The sequence below is a fragment of the Cenococcum geophilum genome (genome assembly GCF_001692895.1).
Source record: "Cenococcum geophilum 1.58 unplaced genomic scaffold K441scaffold_33, whole genome shotgun sequence".
NCBI lineage: Eukaryota > Fungi > Ascomycota > Dothideomycetes > Gloniales > Gloniaceae > Cenococcum > Cenococcum geophilum.
Window position 1 is genome coordinate 912,142 of NW_027137591.1, and position 20,273 is coordinate 932,414.

The 20,273-nt window shown below is 50.9% G+C and overlaps 8 protein-coding genes across 8 annotated transcripts; 3 read left to right on the plus strand and 5 right to left on the minus strand.

The window, feature by feature from the left end:
- Nucleotides 1–527: 527 nt before the first annotated feature.
- Nucleotides 528–3,377, minus strand: K441DRAFT_571541 (prolyl-tRNA synthetase; the record flags this gene model as incomplete). Its single annotated transcript, XM_067643986.1, has 22 exons — nucleotides 528–637; nucleotides 700–1,075; nucleotides 1,229–1,456; nucleotides 1,518–1,533; nucleotides 1,586–1,615; nucleotides 1,665–1,720; nucleotides 1,773–1,822; nucleotides 1,874–1,922; nucleotides 1,975–1,988; nucleotides 2,041–2,058; nucleotides 2,109–2,136; nucleotides 2,191–2,289; nucleotides 2,344–2,372; nucleotides 2,419–2,442; nucleotides 2,552–2,618; nucleotides 2,669–2,708; nucleotides 2,757–2,814; nucleotides 2,863–2,882; nucleotides 2,935–2,974; nucleotides 3,035–3,046; nucleotides 3,098–3,193; nucleotides 3,308–3,377. Coding segments are annotated over 22 exons (1,530 nt in total), but the record flags the coding sequence as incomplete, so codon positions are not given.
- A 735-nt stretch (nucleotides 3,378–4,112) lies between these two features.
- K441DRAFT_663425 (uncharacterized protein) lies at nucleotides 4,113–5,302 on the plus strand. Its single transcript, XM_067649194.1, has one exon. It carries the CDS (start codon nucleotides 4,508–4,510, stop codon nucleotides 4,838–4,840), a length of 333 nt encoding a protein of 110 aa, XP_067501691.1. The 5' UTR covers nucleotides 4,113–4,507; the 3' UTR covers nucleotides 4,841–5,302.
- A 200-nt stretch (nucleotides 5,303–5,502) lies between these two features.
- On the plus strand, nucleotides 5,503–6,877 carry K441DRAFT_663428 (uncharacterized protein; the record flags this gene model as incomplete). The annotated part of the gene is made up of 1 exon (XM_067649195.1): nucleotides 5,503–6,877. A coding segment is annotated over exon 1 (1,231 nt), but the record flags the coding sequence as incomplete, so codon positions are not given.
- A 1,939-nt stretch (nucleotides 6,878–8,816) lies between these two features.
- K441DRAFT_640340 (ubiquitinyl hydrolase) lies at nucleotides 8,817–10,441 on the minus strand. Its single transcript, XM_067646611.1, has 4 exons — nucleotides 10,111–10,441; nucleotides 9,933–10,027; nucleotides 9,636–9,876; nucleotides 8,817–9,563 (listed from the first exon to the last, which is right to left on the minus strand). Exons 1-4 carry the CDS (start codon nucleotides 10,144–10,146, stop codon nucleotides 8,988–8,990), a joined length of 948 nt encoding a protein of 315 aa, XP_067501693.1. The 5' UTR covers nucleotides 10,147–10,441; the 3' UTR covers nucleotides 8,817–8,987.
- K441DRAFT_663430 (uncharacterized protein) lies at nucleotides 9,946–10,441 on the minus strand (the record flags this gene model as incomplete). Its single annotated transcript, XM_067649196.1, has 2 exons — nucleotides 10,111–10,441; nucleotides 9,946–10,027 (listed from the first exon to the last, which is right to left on the minus strand). A coding segment is annotated over exon 1 (209 nt), but the record flags the coding sequence as incomplete, so codon positions are not given.
- A 762-nt stretch (nucleotides 10,442–11,203) lies between these two features.
- K441DRAFT_187284 (uncharacterized protein) lies at nucleotides 11,204–13,427 on the minus strand. Its single transcript, XM_067640408.1, has 5 exons — nucleotides 13,154–13,427; nucleotides 12,767–13,072; nucleotides 12,473–12,700; nucleotides 12,371–12,407; nucleotides 11,204–12,319 (listed from the first exon to the last, which is right to left on the minus strand). The coding sequence occupies exons 1-5, from the start codon at nucleotides 13,261–13,263 to the stop codon at nucleotides 11,354–11,356; spliced, it is 1,647 nt and encodes a 548-aa protein (XP_067501695.1). The 5' UTR covers nucleotides 13,264–13,427; the 3' UTR covers nucleotides 11,204–11,353.
- Nucleotides 13,428–13,931: 504 nt separating this feature from the next.
- Nucleotides 13,932–14,555, plus strand: K441DRAFT_727266 (uncharacterized protein). Its single transcript, XM_067654158.1, has one exon. The coding sequence runs from the start codon at nucleotides 14,005–14,007 to the stop codon at nucleotides 14,458–14,460; it is 456 nt and encodes a 151-aa protein (XP_067501696.1). The 5' UTR covers nucleotides 13,932–14,004; the 3' UTR covers nucleotides 14,461–14,555.
- Nucleotides 14,556–16,732: 2,177 nt separating this feature from the next.
- Nucleotides 16,733–19,822, minus strand: K441DRAFT_187433 (ARM repeat-containing protein). The gene is made up of 3 exons (XM_067640409.1): nucleotides 19,631–19,822; nucleotides 16,910–19,546; nucleotides 16,733–16,853 (listed from the first exon to the last, which is right to left on the minus strand). The coding sequence occupies exons 1-3, from the start codon at nucleotides 19,733–19,735 to the stop codon at nucleotides 16,752–16,754; spliced, it is 2,844 nt and encodes a 947-aa protein (XP_067501697.1). The 5' UTR covers nucleotides 19,736–19,822; the 3' UTR covers nucleotides 16,733–16,751.
- Nucleotides 19,823–20,273: the final 451 nt, after the last annotated feature.

Here is a 20,273-nt window from a genome sequence, read left to right on the forward strand (position 1 = left end):
TGCGCCGAAAGGATGCACCTCCACAGGGTAAGTGAAGCCGTGGTCTCGGATCTCAGTTCTTCGTGAAGTCACGGCGATAGAGCCGTTGTCGAGCTGGGAGGGCCATATACCGGAAAGAACTTCACCATATTCCACATCGTCTACTATAAGCAAATGTGCCAAATCTGTACCGGTAGCGCATTCCCTACATGCTATTATCAACGTACCTGTTTCTGCGAGCCATCTGTTAAAAAGGCGTGTTTCTAAGTCCGACACTTCTACAATTAATCCTAACTTCTGGACGATTTCAGGACAGGACTTGGCTAAATCTGCTATTGTCCTTGCAAGAGTCGTTCAGCGTCAATTACAGCAGGATGCGGTTTAAAATTAATAAACTCTGTCCATGTGCGCTGCCTCAGATTTAGCGCCGTAGATTCAAGCCTTGACAGTTTCGCGGAGTTGATGTGTTGGCAGAGACAATTCTATTCATTCGAGGCCTATGTACCTAGTTTTGTTCATGACCCTAGTACCGTACTGCAACCTTCACATCAATACGACCTTCCGAACTGGGTGTAGTTGACAGCAGGTTTACCACAAGCCGGACGGGTACAGCGCGCATTTTCTTGCAGCTCAATCTGCTCGAATGGCACACAGAGCGCTGAAACAGAAGTTTGTTAATACTACTAATTGCCGTCAGGAGTTCGGGTGGTGGCCACTTACCTTTCGCGCCCATCGACGGAGCACGCGGATCCACATTCTCGGCCGTCTTGCATAACTCGGCCGTTTCCTTCTTAACCAGCTCGGCACATTCGCCATCTCCGCAGTGTGGCATGCGAATGACGCTCTTCGCGTTAAGGAGGGGAACGACGTCATCCCAGTTGCTGGTGTACTTGATGTGATCCGAATACATCTTGCGGGCTCGCTCAAGCATCTCGTTCTGGATCTTATCTAGCAGTGCTTGCACTTCGCTGGCCATCGCTTTCCCGTCCGATATCTGAATGGTGCCTCTCTCGCCAGTGTCGCGACGCACGGTAGTAATGGCATTCTTAGCTGCATCTTTGGGGCCGAATTCGATGCGAAGAGGAAAGCCACGGAGCTAGAATAGTTAGTCATATATTTGTTCCCGATTTAGAGCAAGTGCCATCGAAAACTAGCTAGACGAGATCTAGAGAAGACGGAGAATAGGCTCGCTTCCTAGAATCCCAATGACATAGTCATTGTAAAAATGCGAACTAAGACTGTCACGTACCTCGTACTCGTTAAACTTCCAGCCGGGAGAGTAGTGCTCGCGCGTGTCACACTCAACACGGATGCCAGCCTCGCTTAGAGTCTGCCCTATATTCTCCGCATCTTTAAGAATCTTTTGTCTGTCGGCTTCGCTGATACGCGCGGTAAGACCGACGGGAACAATTGCAACCTGATATTCGGCTACACGAGGTGGCCAGACGGCGCCCTTGTCGTCGGCGTGAATTATAAGCTGAAAATATCTTGTAAGCTACCGAAAACATCGTCGATGTAGTTTGAAAAGTGCGGCATACCATTGTGCCTAGTGATCTGTAAAAGATGAGTATGTCGTGATACTGTAGTCTGCTTCAAAGACACTTACCTTGTGGACAGGCCCCAGCTATTTTGCCAGCTAATTCGTTCAGTTAACGAGTCAACACTAGAGCAAAGTAGACGCTTACACATGCAGACGAGGCTTTGGTCCTTCACCGTCGACTTTTGGGGAAGGATCCTCAACCTGAGAGGGATTAGGCCCCGACCGATGGATGCAGGGCCCCCAGAGCACTCACTGTAATATTATACATGACCGAGAATCCCTGCCCAAGTGCATGGCTAGTTCCTGCATCCGATATTAGAGCAAGTAGACGACATTAACATGGGCACCAATTACCAGCTTGAATGGCCCGGCCATTTGCTTCAACGAAGCTCTCAATAGTACACTAAAGTTTTATTAGTTACTAACCCTACTTTGCTTGTAGTAGCTGTTATTACAGTATACAGGGCTCCTGTCTAAGAGTTAATAAAAGCAGGTAATGGGATAAGACTCTAAGGCCTCACCAGGGAACTTTTCATTCTCTAGCGTCTTGTCAGCTGTTGGTATTTGTAAAAGATAAAGACAGACGTACCCGTTTTCCGACCCTTTACCACCGGAACCTTTACGCAGTTAAGCATTTCCACGCTTCGCCATATATATTGGCAGGCACTTACCGCCAGGAGCTCCTCATACACTACAGCGTACCAATCCAAGATTTGCAATACTTCTGCGTCTGCTTGGGATTTCTCAAGATGGACCGTATGGCCTTCTTGCTAGTTAAGTAAGTCAGTATTCGTTACTCTCAAACAGGCCAAGGGATGACCGACCCAGAGAAACTCGCGGCTTCTTAGGAGCGCTATTAAGGTCAGTAAAACGCAACTAGTAGTCACGGGTTCACTAACGAGTGCAATGTGAAAACTCCCATCCTGTGGCACAGTCAAGTTAGTGTCTGTCTAAAGTTGGCAACGCCGGGTCCACTCACGGACGACCTGCAAAGTGTTAACAAGACAGCCTTTCGGAATAAGGAGAGTTTACGGACATTGTTCCACTGGTTGCGTTTGAGCGGAAGATCGCGCCAGCTTTGGATCTTGTCTGCGAAGTCCTGACCCAACATCAGACTGATGGCAACCCAACATGAAGGCGCTGTTATACCTGATACATGGCTGTCTCTGATGTCGCCCTCACAGATATGCTTGAAAAACAGTGAGTTAAGGAAATGGAGGTAGTGAGGATCTCTCACGGCTTTTCTAGTTTGCTCTTTCCACCATGTGTGACCCATGCGACCTCGGCGGCGAATCCTGGCCAAGTCAGACTAATAGCAATCCAACACGAAGTCGCGTATATACCTTCTATGTGGCTAGCTTCCCTGAGGTCTTCAGTATCTTCTCGTTGAGATTCATCGGAGTTGGGAGACTTACTTTTCCAAATTGTCCTTGGAGATGAATAGAGGATAGTAGCCTTTGGTATAAGTTAGTAAACTGGAACACGCTGGTGTATAGGATGGCTCTATCTACGTACAGTTGCGAACTCCTGGTAACGGCTATGTTAGCGTGCATAAGAACTTGTGGCTTCGACACTTACCAATGGTTTTGATCTTGGCATCAAAGAACCTGAGGATATCAGTCATTAGCGCTGTCAGGCTGCGCTGCCAAAGGATAAGAGAACACACTTTCGAACCTCATCCCAAGCGAAGATGAGGGGTGGCTCAAGAATATAGCAGCTTTCGCAAAGGGTTAGCATTAGAAAGATGGGCGGTGGAGGGGAGCATATCTTGGATATCGTAAAAACTACATATTTTTCCTTTCACAAGCATCTCTGCGTACCAGCGCCCAAGATCTTCCGTGCGAGTGACGGTTAAGCCTGGGTATTATGAGCGACGACGGATAAAGACAACGAAAGATAAGCTGTAACATGCCTTTTGTGTCGGCGTTGCCTTTTGCGTCGGCGGCGGCTGCTGGTTTTCCTTTGGATTTCTTGTCCTGACGCTCGGGTTTTGAGCCCTTTGCGCGGAAAGCGAGGTTTTGTTCAGGTTTAGTCTGATCCATGGCAGGTGAGCGCGTGGTGGTGGCCAGAAAAGCAACGGAAGGTGTTGGACTGCAGAGGTTTAGTGAGTCAGTCGTGGTTATCTCATAAATCAGACCCCCAGGAAGAAATTGCGCCACGGCGTGGCGCTAAGGGCTAGTGCTGCGCTTGTGGAGTCCTGCGAACTCCTGAGCCAATAAGATTACCTTACCCTAGTCCTATGGACTCCTGCAAACTCCTAGACTAATTAAATTATACTAAAAGAAATTTCTTTTAAAGGGTCTAAGAGCTTATGTGTTTAAGGTGGTGGCCCGTGCGAACAACACCCAAAATCGATGAGTTTAGGTCAGGAGGTCCTAATTTCTTCTTCCCTTTGGTAATTTGGGATATTGAGTTCGGTGGAACAAAGTCCTCATCGTTTGACGACCTGTTTCGTACCATAAGTGTTGGTATTCAAAGTATAAAGTTTCATCTATTTACAAAGGTCGCACGCTGACGAAGTTGGTGTTCCTGGCAGAATGCTAACCGCCCGCAAATCCAGAAATATGATTGGCTAAGCACGTGCCACCATTAACCGCCTGTTTGTATATATGTGAGTTTCTCCCTCAGTTTGTCCAACATTTCATCTCTCCTGGTGAACCATTTAGTATATCAACTCGAAATTTAAATGCTAAGATACGCTAAATATGGCAGCAGCAAACACCAATACAGCGATTAATCCTCAAAATGGCATACAAAGACATTCACCACAAACTAGAGGGCAGCCAGACGTAACAGCAAATCACCAACGCGGGCTTTTCGAAACAGAAGAAGAGCATTTGCTTAACGTCAGAGCCCGAGCGCTGCAATCCTCCAGAGTTTCTCTCCATAATCATTAGCATCTCCATCTTTGGGGCCTCGACTTTTGCGTCCTTAGTTTCGCAGTTGGCTGATCTAACTAAATTCACGTTATGAACACTGCGAACATTCATGGCTATGTCGTGGCTTCCCTTCGTCGTCGCGCTTGCCCTCGCTACCATTTCAGCGGTGATGATAGAACCCTACGTCGCAAAGCCTCGCGGTACAGAACCCAACGACCAAGGCGGGCATGTAGAGCACAGCAAGCGACAAATATATGTGGGACTGGCCGCGAATTTCTTCACCGAGGTGTTCGTGCTTGGAGCATTCTTGTTTCTCTCGTTGGTGGTTGCGGCATATGCGGAGCCAGTAGGGTGGGTTGCTGTTGGCTTAACCGGGGCTGTAGCCGTTATTATCATTGTTATCTGGGTTATCAAGTTAATGTACGGAAACCCTGCATGTTAGCGATACGTGTCATTCTGACAAGTGATAGGCCTCGGAGAACAACTTGAGGAAGGTGTAAATTCACTATTTTGGCAACATCCATTCAATAGGGGATATGGTCAAGCACCCTTAAAAGCTCTGGATATATCTGTAAAGTTTAGTTCATTTGCTGATTTCGTTGCAATACTTGCATGTTGCTCTTCCCGGTAGGATGTAAGGAGTGCGAAATTTGGTTCGGTACTGGAAAGGCTAAGCTGGGAAAGATAATTTGTGAGACTTGGATGGATAAAAGGAGATAAAAAGGATGGTTTCTAAGGTAAACCCTTTGTTCTAGTCAATTCCCAAAAGTGGGCGTTGGCAGCCTCGAGTGCGGATACGATCTAGGATGCAGCTGAGAATACCTGCCCTGGTTCAGCACGCTAAGATAGCCGCTACTGGGCTTAAAATATACTCGGGGTGAGGAAGGCCTCGCATCGTGGCTAATGGGCTCGACTTAGTTAATTTCTAAATAAGCTTTGAACAACCAAAAAATATTGGGCGGTTAATCCTCAGATGATGTTCAAGGCGCAGTGGCGGTCTGGTGTTGAGTTGGCAGGACTGTTGCCCCATGCAACCAGGAACTTCAATGATCCGGCAATAGAACAACAAATCTCCAAAAAGATCTCAACCATCTCCATTGCCAGCGCATTTAGCACCCATACTATATATTCTTCCGGTTGTTCATTCATTGTACGGTTTCTAATTCACCGGAAATCATCCCCAATCCACATAAACCCAACTCTGAGACTTACAGCTCGAATTCCGTCCGCAGAAGCGGACACCTCACCATGACAACCATCCACACGAGCCCAGGAGCTCCATTCTCGATCTACGAAGACCAATCGGCCATCACACCGTCTGAATATGATGCGGATAGCTCTTTCAACTCAGAAACGGGCTCACTACCAGCCGCAGACGACCCCATCGACAGCATCGAAATCCACTCTCCCGCCTTCTCTCCCTCGCCGAGCTCACGGCGCGTCTCCGCCTTAACCGCAGCCTCCCTAATCTCAGACCTGCCCTCGGAGCTCTCGATAACGTCGAAAAGCTCGCCGCACACAAGAGGCTACACGCCGATGAAAGAGCGGCCGCCATTCCGGAACCCGTCGTCCGTGCGCGCGCTGCAGATGGCGTCACCACCGCCCTTCGAGCCCTTCTCCTCGCCCCGCGCCGCCCACTCCAAGCCTCCCTACAAGATGTCGACGCCCTCGCGCCGCTCGGAGACGCCGTCGCACAACTCGTCGCACCGCTCGCAGAGCCTGCAGCAGCGGAGTCCGCACCCGATGCCGACGCCGTCGAGGCAGCTGCAGCAGCAGTTCCCGCTCGTCCTGCTGCACGTCACATTGCTTCCGCTGACGCTGGTGTACTCTCCGTCTACAATGGAGGCGGTGTTGCCGTTGTGGCTGGCGCAGAATTTCCGGCTGCTGGAGGAGCGGTTGCAGGATGCGGTGCTGATGCAGCGGGGGCTGCTGATTCGGCACCCGAGGGATGAGTACGACTTACTCGAGGAGAGGCTTTTGGAGAGTCTGGAGCTCAAGACACCGAGAGTGCTGAAATGTGGGCATTTCATTGGAGACGGGTCGGATGCGAGCGACAATAACTCGGACGGAGAGGGAAGTGGGGAAGACGATGAGGAGGACAGGGGAAGCAGGATGAGTGGTGGGACCGTCACTGCGGATGAGGACGAAGCTGCTTGTCGGGATCTTGTGGCCACTACAGAAGATGACGCCAGTGTTTGCACTGATTGCCACCGCCCGATCAAGAAACCGGGCCTTGGTGCCGGAAGTGGTACGAAGAAGTGGGATATCAAGATCTATGCGGCGAACGGCTTGATGCGGGCAGGAGCCTGGGCGGCAGCCTGGAGCGAGATGGAGAGAGTAGACGTGGAGATTTCACCATGGATCCCTGAGGAAGTGAGAAAAGCGCTGGAGAAGCGAAGAGAGGAGGAGGAGCGTGAGGAAGAGATAGAGCGAAAGAAGGCCCAAGAAGAGGCTGAAGAGAAAAGGACGGTTGAAGAAGTTGAAGAGAAGAAAATGGCTCAAGAAATTGAATACAAGACAAAACTCGCAGAAATCGAGGAAAAAAGAAAGTTGGCCGAAATTGAAGAGAGAATGAGGCTTGCAGAGAATGAGGAAAAGAGGAGAGTCGAAGAAGTAGAAGAGAGAATAAGACTCGCAGAAATTGAAGAGAGAAAGAGAATCGAAGAGGTTGAGGAGAGGAAGAGGATCACGGAAGCTGAGGAAAGAAAGAGAGCTGAAGAGGCTGAAGAGAGAAGAATAGACCAGGAAATTGAGCAGATGAGAATAGCCCAAGAAGCTGAGGAGAGAAGAATAGCTCAAGAAGCTGAGGAGAGGAGAATAGCTCAGGAAGCTATGAGATTGGCTCAGGAAGTTGAAGAAAGGAGACTAGCTCGGGAAGCTGAGGAGAGGAGATTTGCTCAAGAAGCTGAAGAGAGAAGATTAGCTCGGGAAGCTGAGGAAAGGAGGTTGGCTCAGGAAGCCGAGGAAAAAAAGCTAGTTCGAGAAGCCGAAGAAAGGAGATTAGCTTTAGAGGCCGCGGAGAAGAAGGTGGCCGAAGAAGCTGAGAGGAAGCGGGCTGAAGGAGAGGCCCAGGAGATCAAGAGGCTCGAGGAAGAGGCTGAGGAGAGAAAGAAAGCTGAGGAAGCCGAGCAAAGGAGACGAGATGAAGAAGCTGAGGAAAGGGAGAGAATGGAAGCTCGAATTCGAGCAGAAGTTGAAGCTGCTGCTGCTGTGGCTGCTGCAGAGAGGATTCGCATGGAGGAACAACTGAGAATGGAGCAGTCCCAGTATACTCCCAGGGCACCTCCGATTTCAACAGTGGGTTTTGAAGCGCGCCCCGAATCTTACAGCATGCCTTCACATTCATTTCCGCAATACCAAAGCATCGATGAGATCCCTTTGTCGACTATCCTTAAGAATTATATCTACCTCCTGGCACTCGACCGCCGCAATGTCGTAATTTTCTTCCTTAGCACTCTCATTCTCTTCCTGTCTTTACACATGAGCACACCTAATCCCTCCTCTCCAGTGCTCTCAAGTGTCATTGCTCCGGGCGTTCTCCCTGAAGAGGCACCGCAATGTGCTCCGACATCAATCATCTTCACAACCACAGCAATGTTTACTCAGATGGCGACGGAAACGGCTATCATGGTAGCAACCGAGACAGCGACCAAAACGGCAGTCATGACAGCAACCGAGACGGCGACCGAGACGGCAACTGAGACAACGATAGTAACCCAGGTTCAAATCCAAACCTCATTCCAATCCGAGCCTAGCGCAGTCGCGGAAGCGATGGCCAAAGCGCAGCTGCTCGAAGCGACAATTCAATCGCCTGAACCGTCCGCGGTCACCAAAGAGGGAGAAAAGGAGGTCAGGCCTTTCGCATCTGAGACATTGAGGGGAAATGCGTCACAGAGCGCCTCGAGTGCTGCGAAGCCTTCACCGGTCGCCGAAACTAGTGTTCCTGCTGATGCGGGTCCGATCGTGGCTGAAGCTATTGGTAAGCACAAACCCGAACCGGGAATAGATAGCGCCAGGGATGTTTCAGATACCGAAACCAGCCCATTGGAAGATGGACCGGCCATTTTTCATTGGGATTTACGTTGCGAGCAGTACATGACTCAAGGGTGGATGCAAGGCTAAAGTATGCAATGAGGGCTCTGTAGAAACGAGTTTATGATAGCGTTCTTTGTTTGCATTCGAAACGGTTTTGCTTTCGAGCGTTCTAGCGCTGGTTTTAGCGGACTGCAATAGATACCTTTATGATTATATTTACTCTGCAATGAAAATGATAATGTCTTTTAGTGCGAGTGCGCGCCAAATACCATCTTATCGTATCGGATGCGCCAAATTAGTTTAAAACAACCACGCGATTTCCTGCATGTTCGTCGCACATTCTGGCGGAACGCCGGCCCGTTCTCCATGTGCTTGTTCTGATAGCCCTAATCTTGGTATTTTATAGTCTGGGGCTGGCCTAATATATTTTTCATTCCAACCCGTCGGCGTATGCCAATCCCACTCTAATGTATTTTACAGTTCCCAAAGGTGGTTTCTCCATCGGATTGAGAGTTGATTCAAGCGCCAAGGAACTCGTCCATGGTAACTCCTGCTCAAACATCCATTTCCTCAACTGCAGCACCTTTTTTCGACCTCTCTTCAATCCTGCTCTTGGTCTTCGCCTTGGCTTCTTCTACCCACTTCTCATATGCTCCGTCACCCTCTGCTAACTTCGTCTTGACAACACCTTTTAATAGCTCTCCCACGAATCCTACAAAGTTATGCCTCCTCAAGGCGTTTTCCCATTGCCATGCTGTCCTCTTCTCCTCCTCTCGGTGCAGCCACTCCATGTCGCCAATCTCCCTAGCTCGAATTCGTAGATCCTGTACCATTGCTAAGAGATTGAATCGAATCTCGTTTGCGGGGTAGCGTTCAATCCGGCGTTGCAGTACGGGTACCACCTTGTCAGGAAACTCGTCAAATGTGCATGGGCCGTGTGAGATGGGTGCGGGTTGGAGGCCATCGAGCTCATACAGAACGTTATTGGTAGGGGTGTATGCAATAAAGTGATAGACATCGTCGTCTTCAGTTGCTGCGCGCTGCGTCTCGTCTATGAAGGGCGATGACCTGGCGAAGGAGTTGTGCACATCACGAATGAGTTCAGAGTTTGAGAGAGCTTCACCACGGATCTGCCCACAGGTGATGTTGAGTTAGCGTTTGGATGCCCAAGGCAATGCCAGGGCTGCGGCCGGGTATCTCACATCTGAAGGAAGAGGAGTGGTGAATTCCTTAAACTCCCTCAGCGATGGCCCAATGTCCACTTCGCCATCCTTGTTCAGCAGAACCGAGAGCAGTGCCTGCGTGCCGCAAGCATTTTGGATCGTCTGCGCCGCGAAGAAGATATTTTCAGCGGCGTCATGGTCGAATGATCCGTCTCTTGGCTTGTCCGTCCGTTTCTCGCCAGTGGGGTATTTGAACAGGAATATAACACCATAAACGGGACTAGGACGGTGGTTAGCGACAAGCTTGTAACATGAAGCGATTGATGTGCGGGATACCTCTGCTGGCGGAGTAGCTCGGGGTCAAGGGAGATCAGCTCTTCAAACTGCACATCTTTTGCGCCGAGATTCTGCAAAAGGTAGGTGAAGACGCCCTAGAAGGTGGATGTCCAAAGTCAGAGCTGCAGGTCGCGGAGGAAAGCGAAGTTGCAGTGGGGATTTGAGGTGGCGCACAAACCGCGTCTGATTCTATCGTGTTCCACCCTCCTGACATGCTGCGGGAGATGCGGTGGGAGCTTAGTTAGCTTTGGGGGAGGTTGGAGAGCGATCTGAATAAGCGGTGGTGAGGTTGGAATAGGAAGTCGCTCCCGCTGATGACCAGTGAAGTTCAAGGTCCCATGTCGAAAGTTGGCAGTCGGTCCCCGACGGAGAAATACGGGCCGAGTGGCTTGCAGCAGGGCAGATTCGGCGCGGGTTGTGGGCAGCAGCAGAATCAGATTGGGGAACCATTGCCATAACGACGCTCACCTGCGCGCCCTGCGTGTTGCAACCGGGGATGCCGACTAACACACCGATAGTTTGACTTTAACTGGGCAATACCGTTATCTATCCTGCTCGACCATTATTCAGGGTGCTAAAATCCACCCGACGGGCGCGCCACTTGAGTAAAAATTCTGCCTTTAGCCAAGACTAAGCTGCCAGATTTAACCTGTCAGGTAATCATGTTATGCCAAGCTGTTCATATTATTGTGGGAGCACACCACACCTTGCGTGATGCGTCATGCCACTGAGACCAGTTGCTGCCAGTAGGATCAGTCCATGTTTTAATTTTTTTTCCGGCTTCAGCTCATCAGCCTGTCATTCTACACTAATCCTTTTACAATCTCCCACCGCCACACTCCTACACTCCCACACTCCCACATTCCCGCACTCAGCTATGGTATGATGGTATCATTCCAAGTCCCTCCACCTGCCGACAACCCTACGTTGCAACGCTACAAAGCCACCAGCGCCGAAACTATGCATGACATATGCTGGTTCCATGCATTCCTGTCTCAAATCACCAAAATAACTCACATGCACTCCAGTTCATCCCGGTCATGCCTAGGAAAAGGTACCGGCGGAGCATCACCAACCAGCAGAACTCCCAACCAAATAATTCAAAACAGTATACTATACTAAACAATGAGGCGAGCGAATGACGGGAAAGGGGAGATAAGCGCCAATGCAAATCGTCGTTAGATCGTAAGGGTGGCGATGAGGGCTAAATAGTGATCGTGTGTGGACCGAGAGGCGAATGAGATTAATCTCGCATTGGTCCAATCGACTTCGATTTCGTGGTAGGTACTAGGTGTGGTGTGTGTCTGTGTGCTCGTTCTCATGTGCTAGCCTGGCGACCCTTGCCCTTGTCGTGTGGACCTATGGGTGAAGGTTGAGGCTGAGGCTGCTCCCTGGACACGATCGTTCAGCCTCTTTTACTACTATGTCCAGACGGCGGGAGTGGCCACGAACCCGCTGGGATAGCCCATCGGCATTCCGAAATTGAAAACATTCTCCTCCTGCACATACGGTAGCGCCGGTGCTGCAGGGGAACCCAGCGGAGATGCGTAGCTACTCCCACCACTGAATCCATCCACTGCTGTCCGCGGCACTTCAAGGTAAGGCGACGTTTGTCCCGAGACAATTCCGCTCGGCACAAAATTCAAAGGGGAAGGAGCAAACGCTGGGCTTAGACTGGCCCCGTAGCTGTACTGCGCTATTTGGTTTTCGAGATCCAAGTTAAGTGTGTCCAGACCATAAGGACTCTGTTGTTGAACAGACTCGATCTCCTCAGCTTGTTGTCTAGCCCATTCTCTGCGGCTCTGGTACGAGGTTGCCGTGTCTCGAGGGAAATCCATCATCAGAACTACTGCCTGGGTAGGCTGGCTATAGCTTTGAGTCGACTGAAGTGTGCTGATGAATCGAATGATCTCTTCGAGCGGTGAGAGAGCCAGGTTCGCACAGAATGCGGGTCCAACATCGGGGAAGATAGGTTCCAATGCCAAGGCTGTTGCGTAAAAGTGAGCAAGTACCAGTAACACCGTAACATCGCCACGCCTGGCTGCCAAGAGGGATATAGGAACCCAGAAGAGCCACTTGCGTAACGCATAGAGCTGACTGAACTGTTCTTCAGCTGTCTGCGGTGAACTTGATGCTCTTAGCCGTTCGATGTAACCTTTCAGCTGGTCAACCCATTTGCTCTCCTGCTCATGACGAGCCAAGTACGGCTGCAATCGCTGCAAAGAACTGTGGATGAGTTGAATAATGCCAAGATGCTCACGTCGAGTCTCTTGTGTGACGAGAGACCCGGTCGGGTTCATGAAGCTTTGATAGGGAACCGCTCCTTGTTCTGTGATATAATCAGAGAACAGCGACTCATGTCTCCATGGCTGCATAGCATTAATGACCTACGGTGAGGTTAGTAGACTGAGTCGATGAGGCACGGCGAAATAACAAACCGTTTTTGTTCCTGTCACAAGAGAAGCCCAACCTCGCCTTTGCATCCATTAGTTAGCTTCGCTCGTAGATTAGTTAAGGGAAACATGACAAATTCAACTTACCAATCCGTAGCTTGCCAGGCAAGCAGTAAGGATGATGCTAGGACTGCGTCAGAGTTGACTTTAGAGAAGTTGGCGATGCCTTCGTGGAGGCCCTTTAACGCAACGCCTCCATGGTGGAAAGCTAGATTGCGCGTCTCAGTAGATTGCGATATCCAAGCCAGGTGATATGCAGAGAATGCCAGAATGGAGTGCATCACAAAAGGATGTGATGAGGCGACATTCAAAAATCTGAAGTGTCAGTCAATCTCGCCACAGCCGAATACGAAGTCAACGGTCGGAACTTGAAAGGCTTACTTTGGCATGAGATCAGTCCAAACCGTTAATTTGGACGTTCTACTTCGGAACATCTCGTTAGATATGGAAGAGAGATGATGAATCAGACGAAGGTCTGTTTTAGAATAGGCACGCCATTGAGGCTGAGGATAAACCCTCAACTCAGGGAAAGGGAAGTCTCCCGTCTGTCGCCAGAGCTCGACGGTGGCCTCTATCTCTGGAGTCCAGAGAAGATTAGGTTGCTGAGGAGATTTGGGACTCTCTGGCGCAGCCGCAGTCGGGCTGTCCATGTAGTCACAGCGAACCTGGTGCTTTGTGCAGTTGCGACTGTTCTCTCGAGTTAGCAATGAATTGCAACAACCGACAATCGCGCTCGAGCCATTTTGGTTTCTTTAGTATGTTACTTACCACTGCGGAAACGTCTCGTCACATCGAATGTGTCGTTTCTTGCAAGTCTTGCACCCCTTTCGGGATTTGGTGTGGCTGCGGCGCGAAGGACCTCCTCCAGGACCCGCCATTAGGCCAAAATGATGGATCCTTCAACAGTAATGAATGGTCTGACGTTTGCAATCGCAGTTGGCGATGTCTGCTTCTTGACTTCGCCAGTTGCTAGCAAGGGCTGAAAGGAGAGAAATAGTCTGCGGCGGGGCTGAGTATGCGGCTTGCAGATCTCGTGGGAGGTAGATAACAGGCGGCAATTTGGGTGTGGGAAAACGATGACTAAAATGGCAGAGGTTGAGAGTAAGAGTGAAGCTTTGTTGATTTATAGCGTGGGCTGGTTGTGGGCTGGTACAGCGGGAGATTGTAGGGCTGATTTGATATTAGATGCTGTGAACCCTTCGGGAGTCATGAATAACAGTAAAATGAGTGTGACGACGGGGGAAACAAAAGCGAGTGTATGGTTTCGTCCCCTGCAGGAATATGCAGCTTGGACGAGGCTGTGAGTTTAAAGGTTGCTGAAGGGTCTGCCGGGCGTGACCGCAAAAGACAGACTTCTCGAGTAGGCCTGTGGACAAAGCTAGGAGGCTGGCAGGGAAGGCCTGCAACGACGGGCTGCCACAAATAGCACTCTGGAGCAACTACGGCTAGATGTCGCCTAGCATGGCCGTGGAGAAGGTTCGCGGGAGCTTGAGCACATCAGGAGTGATTCAGAGCGTGTTCATATGGCTCGTATGACATAGCCCCCCCCGTGGGAGATCAAGCTCTTTCCAGGCCCATGGTCCGTCCATTTCGAGGGCCGCGATGCGCAGGCTCCAGCAATGGGGACCCTCCTGCCCCTGTGGGCAAAGTGTCTCATCGCTTTATTGAGGTCGCTGTCTGCTGCTACTCCCCAGCCGTGGCGCTTCCCCTCAACCCAACCTAGCTACTCCCGCTTGGGAATGTCGAGACGTTATGCCTGCTGGGCATGCACGGATAAACGCCACCTTCTCGCTGCGTTCCGAGAGAGCGCCCTTAATTCGTCGATTCGTTTGTCAACATTGCCCAGCGCTCGACCAGCAATAGCCCCGGGCGGTTTTGTGACCCGATGCCGACTAAACTGCGGCCACGGACCACACAATCAGAGGAGCAGAGCAGCAGAGCAGCGAAGCAGGCAAGCAGGCGATCACCAGCGATTCAGTCCGTCAGTTGAGACAGGCGTCAGCCTAAAGCGAGCAGAGGGACCCAAAGGGCGAAAAGGGCAAGAGACGCAGAGACGCAAAGCTGCAAAGACGTAACAGTTGCAACGGCGATGGGCCGTTGGGGTCTAGTTCTGGGCAAATCATCGTGTGGTTGCAGTTGCAGATGCTGATGCGAAGGGCACAACAAATAATCGCTAAAGGCTGGCATAGGCGGGGGCTCAATATCTGCGGCTTCTAATAATAGTTACCATGCTGCGCCTTACTCTGCGCTTGATTTCGCTCAGCAGTCACCAGACGAGAGCAGGTCCGTCCGTCCCTCTTGGACCTCCAGGCTCTCCGTCCTTTGATTGCGCAGATCGCGACCCACACCTAATACGGCTCGAAGACGAGCGCTAGCTGAGCAGGGGGGCAGACGGCGAGCTTCAAAGGCCGTTGGCAGTGGCCCGCGCTCCATGGGTAAAAGCCAACCCCCACTACCCCTTCGCAAGCAAAGCAGCAAGCGTGCATTGCAAATGGTGTAGCAGGTAAAATTGAACGCAGCCCTAGACATTTAGGCAGATAGGAGGCACCTAAGCAACGCGGGGAACTGGTGGAGCGGTGGACTGAATAGACCAGTTGGACTGACTGCATCGTAGGTACTAGATGTGCCAGAGTAGTGTGACACTGGCGCGACTAGAAGCCCTAGGGCCGCCGTCGTTCGGCAGCACGATGACACTGGCCGGACCGGCGCACGCTGTAAGGCTGAATTATGACGTCCATTGCGCGTGCCCGGCGCGGCTTTGAGGTTCTTGGGAAAGAGTACGAGGTACGAGGAGGAATATCAACAGCAGCGAAGACCGGGCCAATTGCAGCAGCAGCAGAGACCGAGGTAAAGTGCGCTCGACGAGCGGGACAGCAGGAGACGAGGTGGCATCAAGCGGAGCGGGCAAGCAGGTGCAAGCGAAAGAAATATGTACTTGTACTGGTAGCTCGAGTAGTTCAACTAGTTATGGGAGCCCACGCAGGGCCAGGTGTCACCAGCGTGGAGGTGAACTCGGCTAAAGCGGTTAGGATGGCTGGGCTATTTTTGGATATAAACTTCTTGCATGGGTGGTAGATGGGCGGGTAGGGAAGGGCATGGAGCAGCCGGAGCGGGGGCTTTTTGCGGGCCTCTGGGGGCCATTCACGCCTAGGGTTTGGCCCGGATCTGATACCCAGGTGTGCTTACTCGCACTAGTCTGCCAAGGCGGCCGATGACTCCTAGAATTAAGTTCGCAGTTTAACGTTGTTCTGCACCCATTCCACACCACCGCCACTAGCATGCACACTAGCATGCCCACCACGTCCACCATGCCCACCATGTCCACCTTGTCTTCCAAGCCCACCACTCTCCACTGCTTGCGAGATGCGCTCGTCCCCTCGATCCGCGCTGCCGGACGGCTCTACGGCCGAACAGACTTAAGCGAAGGCCCTCGGCAACGGCTGCCAGGGGTCCGTGGACTGTTGATGAGTCTCCCTGCTCTCGCTACTTGCCCCATGTCTTCAGGCGGCCAAGTACATCAAGCCCAGTCCAAGCCTCGCTCTGATCTTGGCCGTCGCTCTATGAAACGAGGCAGATTACAAGGCTGATTTCAAAAATATCATCGCAAGCCCGCCCGGCGTCACGACGGCGTCACTGATCTCTGCATCTGCTGCACCTCTTTTCCAGAAACGCTATGGGGCCACACCCGCCGACGGCTGCCTCCCGACTCGACCCTTGCCCAGCTGAGGCACATACCAGGTCGATGGGCACGTTCCTGTGGTATTTATAGCCCGCTGCCCCTGTTAACCTCGTGGTCTGGAACGTGGCCGAAGAAAGCGAGCATTGCGAGCACCCCTGTGAGCACCGAAATGGGCATGTCGGGAAGCCGATCACTTTCAATTAAATCTTGCGGACAAATCTCTTCCTGCTTGACCCTGGCCCCGAAATGCACCTGATCCTACAACTACCCATCCCAGAAAATTTGACTAAGCTCGAATCGGGATGAAGCACGCCTGAAACGATTTGAAAATGGCCACAGACTCCTGGCCCCATTGAAAGACAGCTACCTACGGCTATGTAATTGTTGCAAACAACATCAACGCCCAGAAATGTGTCGAAGACGACCCGGCCGCAGCGGTATACTAAGCAAAAGTGAGATGCCCCAACTAGGAGTCGACGAGATCGACATAATAAAATATGAAAACGCTGGAAATGTCTATAAATGCCAAGACCCACCCGTTATTGCGCTGACTCTCAGACGCTCACACTTTCAGGAACCCATTCCTCTTTTCCAGTGTCCCCACGTCCAGGCCATACCCTCATTGCATCATGCTTCCCTTCATCGATAAACGCTACGCCGAGTGCTCCAAACCGAGAAAAGAGATATTCACAAGTTGTATACTTCCCGCAATGCCTGTTCTTTATCCGGCGGTAAGTGATGGAGGAACGTGGCAAAGTCTGGTATTAGACTCTTGTACCGAATAAGAACCTAGTGCACATGTTTAGCATTTAATTCTTGCGTGCTAAGTATAGTGGTGTACTAACCTGTTGGAATGTCTCAAGCAGCTCGTCTTCCGCTGGTCCTTGAATAAAATTCCGGTCGGCGCTAGCCATCTCCATGAAAAAATCCAGTAGACACTGCTCCATGGATTCGGGATTGTCCAAAATGATCTTCATGAATCCCTTGAGTGCATGTCCCTTCTCGTCTGTCCAGCTCACGTTTCTGATTGCGCGTATGAAGGGGGGTGCAAATGTCGCCAGGTGCGGTGCAAGAGCCTGCGAGCACCCTATTCCAAGTCTTCCCAAGGCAATCGCGGCGTTTTCGTTAAGTGACTCGGGGACCTTATCATTGAACAGGATAGTTGCCAGCTTCTGTAAGAGCCGCTCCACACATGGCGCCATGCCTTCCCGCTGCCGCATAGCAATTTCGCCAACAGACCAGCAAGCATTGTTAATGACCGAATACCCAGTCTCTTCGGCGTTAATCATAACCTGACTCAAATCTAATTGTGCAATAAGAATGTCAAGGATCGCCGGAATGTACAGCTGAAGCTGCTGGAAGACATAGATTGCACAGTCTCCAAGGAGAGCGTAAGCTGATTGCCGCACGTCGTTGTTGGCATCCTTCATGCAGTAGGCTAATAAGTCAAATAGATTTGGTTGCGACGTTGCCACCAACTCAGCACTCTTCTGCTCGTCCAGAGCTTGGATGATCGCGCTCAGGAGGTCCAGGCTTGTAACCAGGAAATCCTTCTCTGGCTGATCCATTCCTGGATTCGTGCTTGCAATCCAGTAATCTTCGAGGTTTTGGTGGATTATGTTGATACATCTCGTGAATATTGGTTTCGAGAAAGGAGCAAATGAGTCTCCAAGCGCCGTCGCGACGTACGAGAGGCATTCCAAGAGAGGAAACATCTCCCTTGATTGATCGGAAACTCTGTTCCAGCGTTGGATGAGAGCTGGCATCAGGATATTAACAAGCTCAGGCTTCGCAAGCGCAGGCCCTACATGTTCAGCGAGAGTCTGGACACAGTCGTATAGTATAAACATGTTGCGGTCCTTGTATTTAGCGAAACAGTCGACGAATTGACGGACAATCACAGCGCAGTAATCCTGTAGTTGGACATTAGCTTTTTCCTCTAGATTAGCAAACGCAGATGCGGCGGCCTCTTGGACCCGTTTATTGTTGTCAAGCATGCGTTTCAAAATTCCATCCATCATGGGCTCAAAATGCTGTCGCTTCCCAGCTTCATCAAGGCGCGAAGCCCAGCCCGAATATCGACCCAGAGACCAACAGGTAATTTGGCGTACTACCGGCTCCTGATCCTGAAGTAAGGAGATGAGATACTGGGTAAGAACAGGTAGATGTGGTTCCACGACCTCCATACATCCATCAGCAATTGCTCCAAGCGCAAGCACCGCTGCTTCACGGTTAGGCCATTCCGCGTGGTTCAGATTGTCCGTCAAGTATGGCAGGGTGACTGCAAAAACTGGCTCGTGGAACACAGAAGCAAGGACGTCCAAAGCAGCTGCTGAGCACTTGCGAAGATTCCACGATTCCTCTGGATCACCGATGTCATCGTCATCATCGTACTCTTCAAGTTCTCCTTCACTCAAATCATCATCGTCATAACCCGCTCCAGCGGCAGATTTTGTGGCTCCGTTGGCAGTTGAAGTGGCAGTCTCTCCATTAGTGGTAGCAACCAGGCGAGCCGCCCTCGAAGTTGCAAACATCGGTTTTATGTCTTCTTCCCTATCATCCAAGTCTGCATCTTCATCTCCCCCTTCCAATCTCAGAATGTCATCCTCGCTGTACACCATACTCTCAAGCAGCACTGGAACAATTTTAGGTAGATAAGGTCCGAGGCAACTCCGGAGATTCTCATCCTCTCCAACGCAGAGCCAGAATTCGGCTGCATCTAAAGCTAGTTCAGTGTTGTCAACGCTCCGCTGCTGAGTGACCATGTAATCCACTAGTCCCGCTATGTGAGGCACAATCTTTTCGGGAGCAATATCTGCGATGTGTATGAATGAACGGCAGACGTGTTTTCGAACATCGTCGCTAGGGTCCAAGGCAAGTTGGAATAGTTGTTGTAATAAAGGATCCAAATGAGACAGGACAGCTGTTGGTTTCTCCGGGATGAAAAGGTTGATGCTAGCAAGTGCACTTGCTCTTACTTTTGCAATTGGGCTTGTGGTGAACTCTAGAAGCTTCGGAAATATAAAGTTGATGGGCCGCTGGCCTTGATATTCCCTGTCGAGTTGACGTTTGTTGTCCTCGCAGATTTTCAGCAACGCGCTCATAGCCCCCTCTTGAGTCTGAGGAGAGATGTTTCCGCTGCTATTGCTAACCAATGAAATGAGCTCGGATAGAATCTGCGGCCACCCCATGATTCCCCCTTGTCGTACTACCTCGGTGATAACATTTCCTGCATAGTTCCGTATCTGTGAATTGGGATCCTGGAGGCCAACCAGAATGATCGATCGAATATATGATTTAGTGGATTCTGGAATTGTTTTGTACGAAGTTTTGATGTCGTTTTTAAGCATTATAGCGGCAGCGCTCCTAGCAGCGTGATAATTTTCTACCCCCATATTGATCGTTGCGGGGGCCTGGTGGTTCGAGAAAAGATAAGCTAGGTAGTTGTCGATGTCGGGTGACGTTTTGGCCTGTTTGAGCATCTGGTTGGTTAAGTACATGTCAGCAATAGAGGCTTGCGGAATAATAGTATAGCAAACACGGCAAGAAAGAAAATGATCACTGACGAGCTCTGCGTTTTTCTGAGCAGTTTTGTCATGTCCGCTCAGCGAGTCCTTCAGACATTGCGCAAGTTGCCTCAAGGGCTCCTCCTGCGGTTGCCAGGCCATCATGAGTGTTGCGTACTGTGAGGGGATGGGAGGGGAGACGGTGGTCGCCACAATTGTATGAGCGAGGTGGTTGACGGCGAGCAAGACACGCAGTAGATCTACAGATTTTGAATGACGAAAGGCCTTGTGTACGATCCGGACTGCCTCTGTCAAACCCACATGTTAGCCATATATCTAGTAGCTTTGACAGGAGTATTACAGTGAATTAAGACGGAGAATGTTACCTTCGACTCGCGTACCTGTCGATCCAGGCGTGCTACAAGTATACCACCATTTTTCCCCAGCCGAAATTTCCAACCTGGCCTTCCAAATTTTTTGAGCGAGCTGCAGCCAAACGGTTTGCCCACACAATGGGATTGGCAATGACGCGAGCGGCGGTTAGACGCAGGAGGGGTGCAGCAGCCAGGGCCAGCCTTTGGTCAAGGAGCACAAGAGGTAATGAAACGGCCGTGTAACTTTGGGGGAGTGTAGGCGAAGTCTGTGTTGGCGAAGGAGGCCTGAAGGTTGGGCAGTTTGGCCGTTGACACAGCTGGTGTGGAAA

Bases quoted from the DNA above. Each gene is read 5' to 3' on its own strand.
- K441DRAFT_663425 (XM_067649194.1), top strand. From the start codon at position 4,508: ATGGCTATGTCGTGGCTTCCCTTCGTCGTCGCGCTTGCCCTCGCTACC.
- K441DRAFT_640340 (XM_067646611.1), bottom strand. From the start codon at position 10,146: ATGTCAGGAGGGTGGAACACGATAGAATCAGACGCG. The intron at 10,028-10,110 runs GTTTGTGCGCCA...TCCACCTTCTAG, and splicing joins ACACGATAGAATCAGACGCG to GGCGTCTTCACCTACCTTTT. The intron at 9,564-9,635 runs GTGAGATACCCG...ACCTGTGGGCAG, and splicing joins CCACTCCTCTTCCTTCAGAT to ATCCGTGGTGAAGCTCTCTC.
- K441DRAFT_187284 (XM_067640408.1), bottom strand. From the start codon at position 13,263: ATGGCGGGTCCTGGAGGAGGTCCTTCGCGCCGCAGCCACACCAAATCC. The intron at 13,073-13,153 runs GTAAGTAACATA...TCGAGAGAACAG, and splicing joins GACGAGACGTTTCCGCAGTG to TCGCAACTGCACAAAGCACC. The intron at 12,320-12,370 runs GTTTGTTATTTC...ACCTCACCGTAG, and splicing joins TTGTGACAGGAACAAAAACG to GTCATTAATGCTATGCAGCC.
- K441DRAFT_727266 (XM_067654158.1), top strand. From the start codon at position 14,005: ATGGGGACCCTCCTGCCCCTGTGGGCAAAGTGTCTCATCGCTTTATTG.
- K441DRAFT_187433 (XM_067640409.1), bottom strand. From the start codon at position 19,735: ATGATGGCCTGGCAACCGCAGGAGGAGCCCTTGAGGCAACTTGCGCAA. The intron at 19,547-19,630 runs GTCAGTGATCAT...TTAACCAACCAG, and splicing joins CTCAGAAAAACGCAGAGCTC to ATGCTCAAACAGGCCAAAAC. The intron at 16,854-16,909 runs GTTAGTACACCA...CATGTGCACTAG, and splicing joins TGCTTGAGACATTCCAACAG to GTTCTTATTCGGTACAAGAG.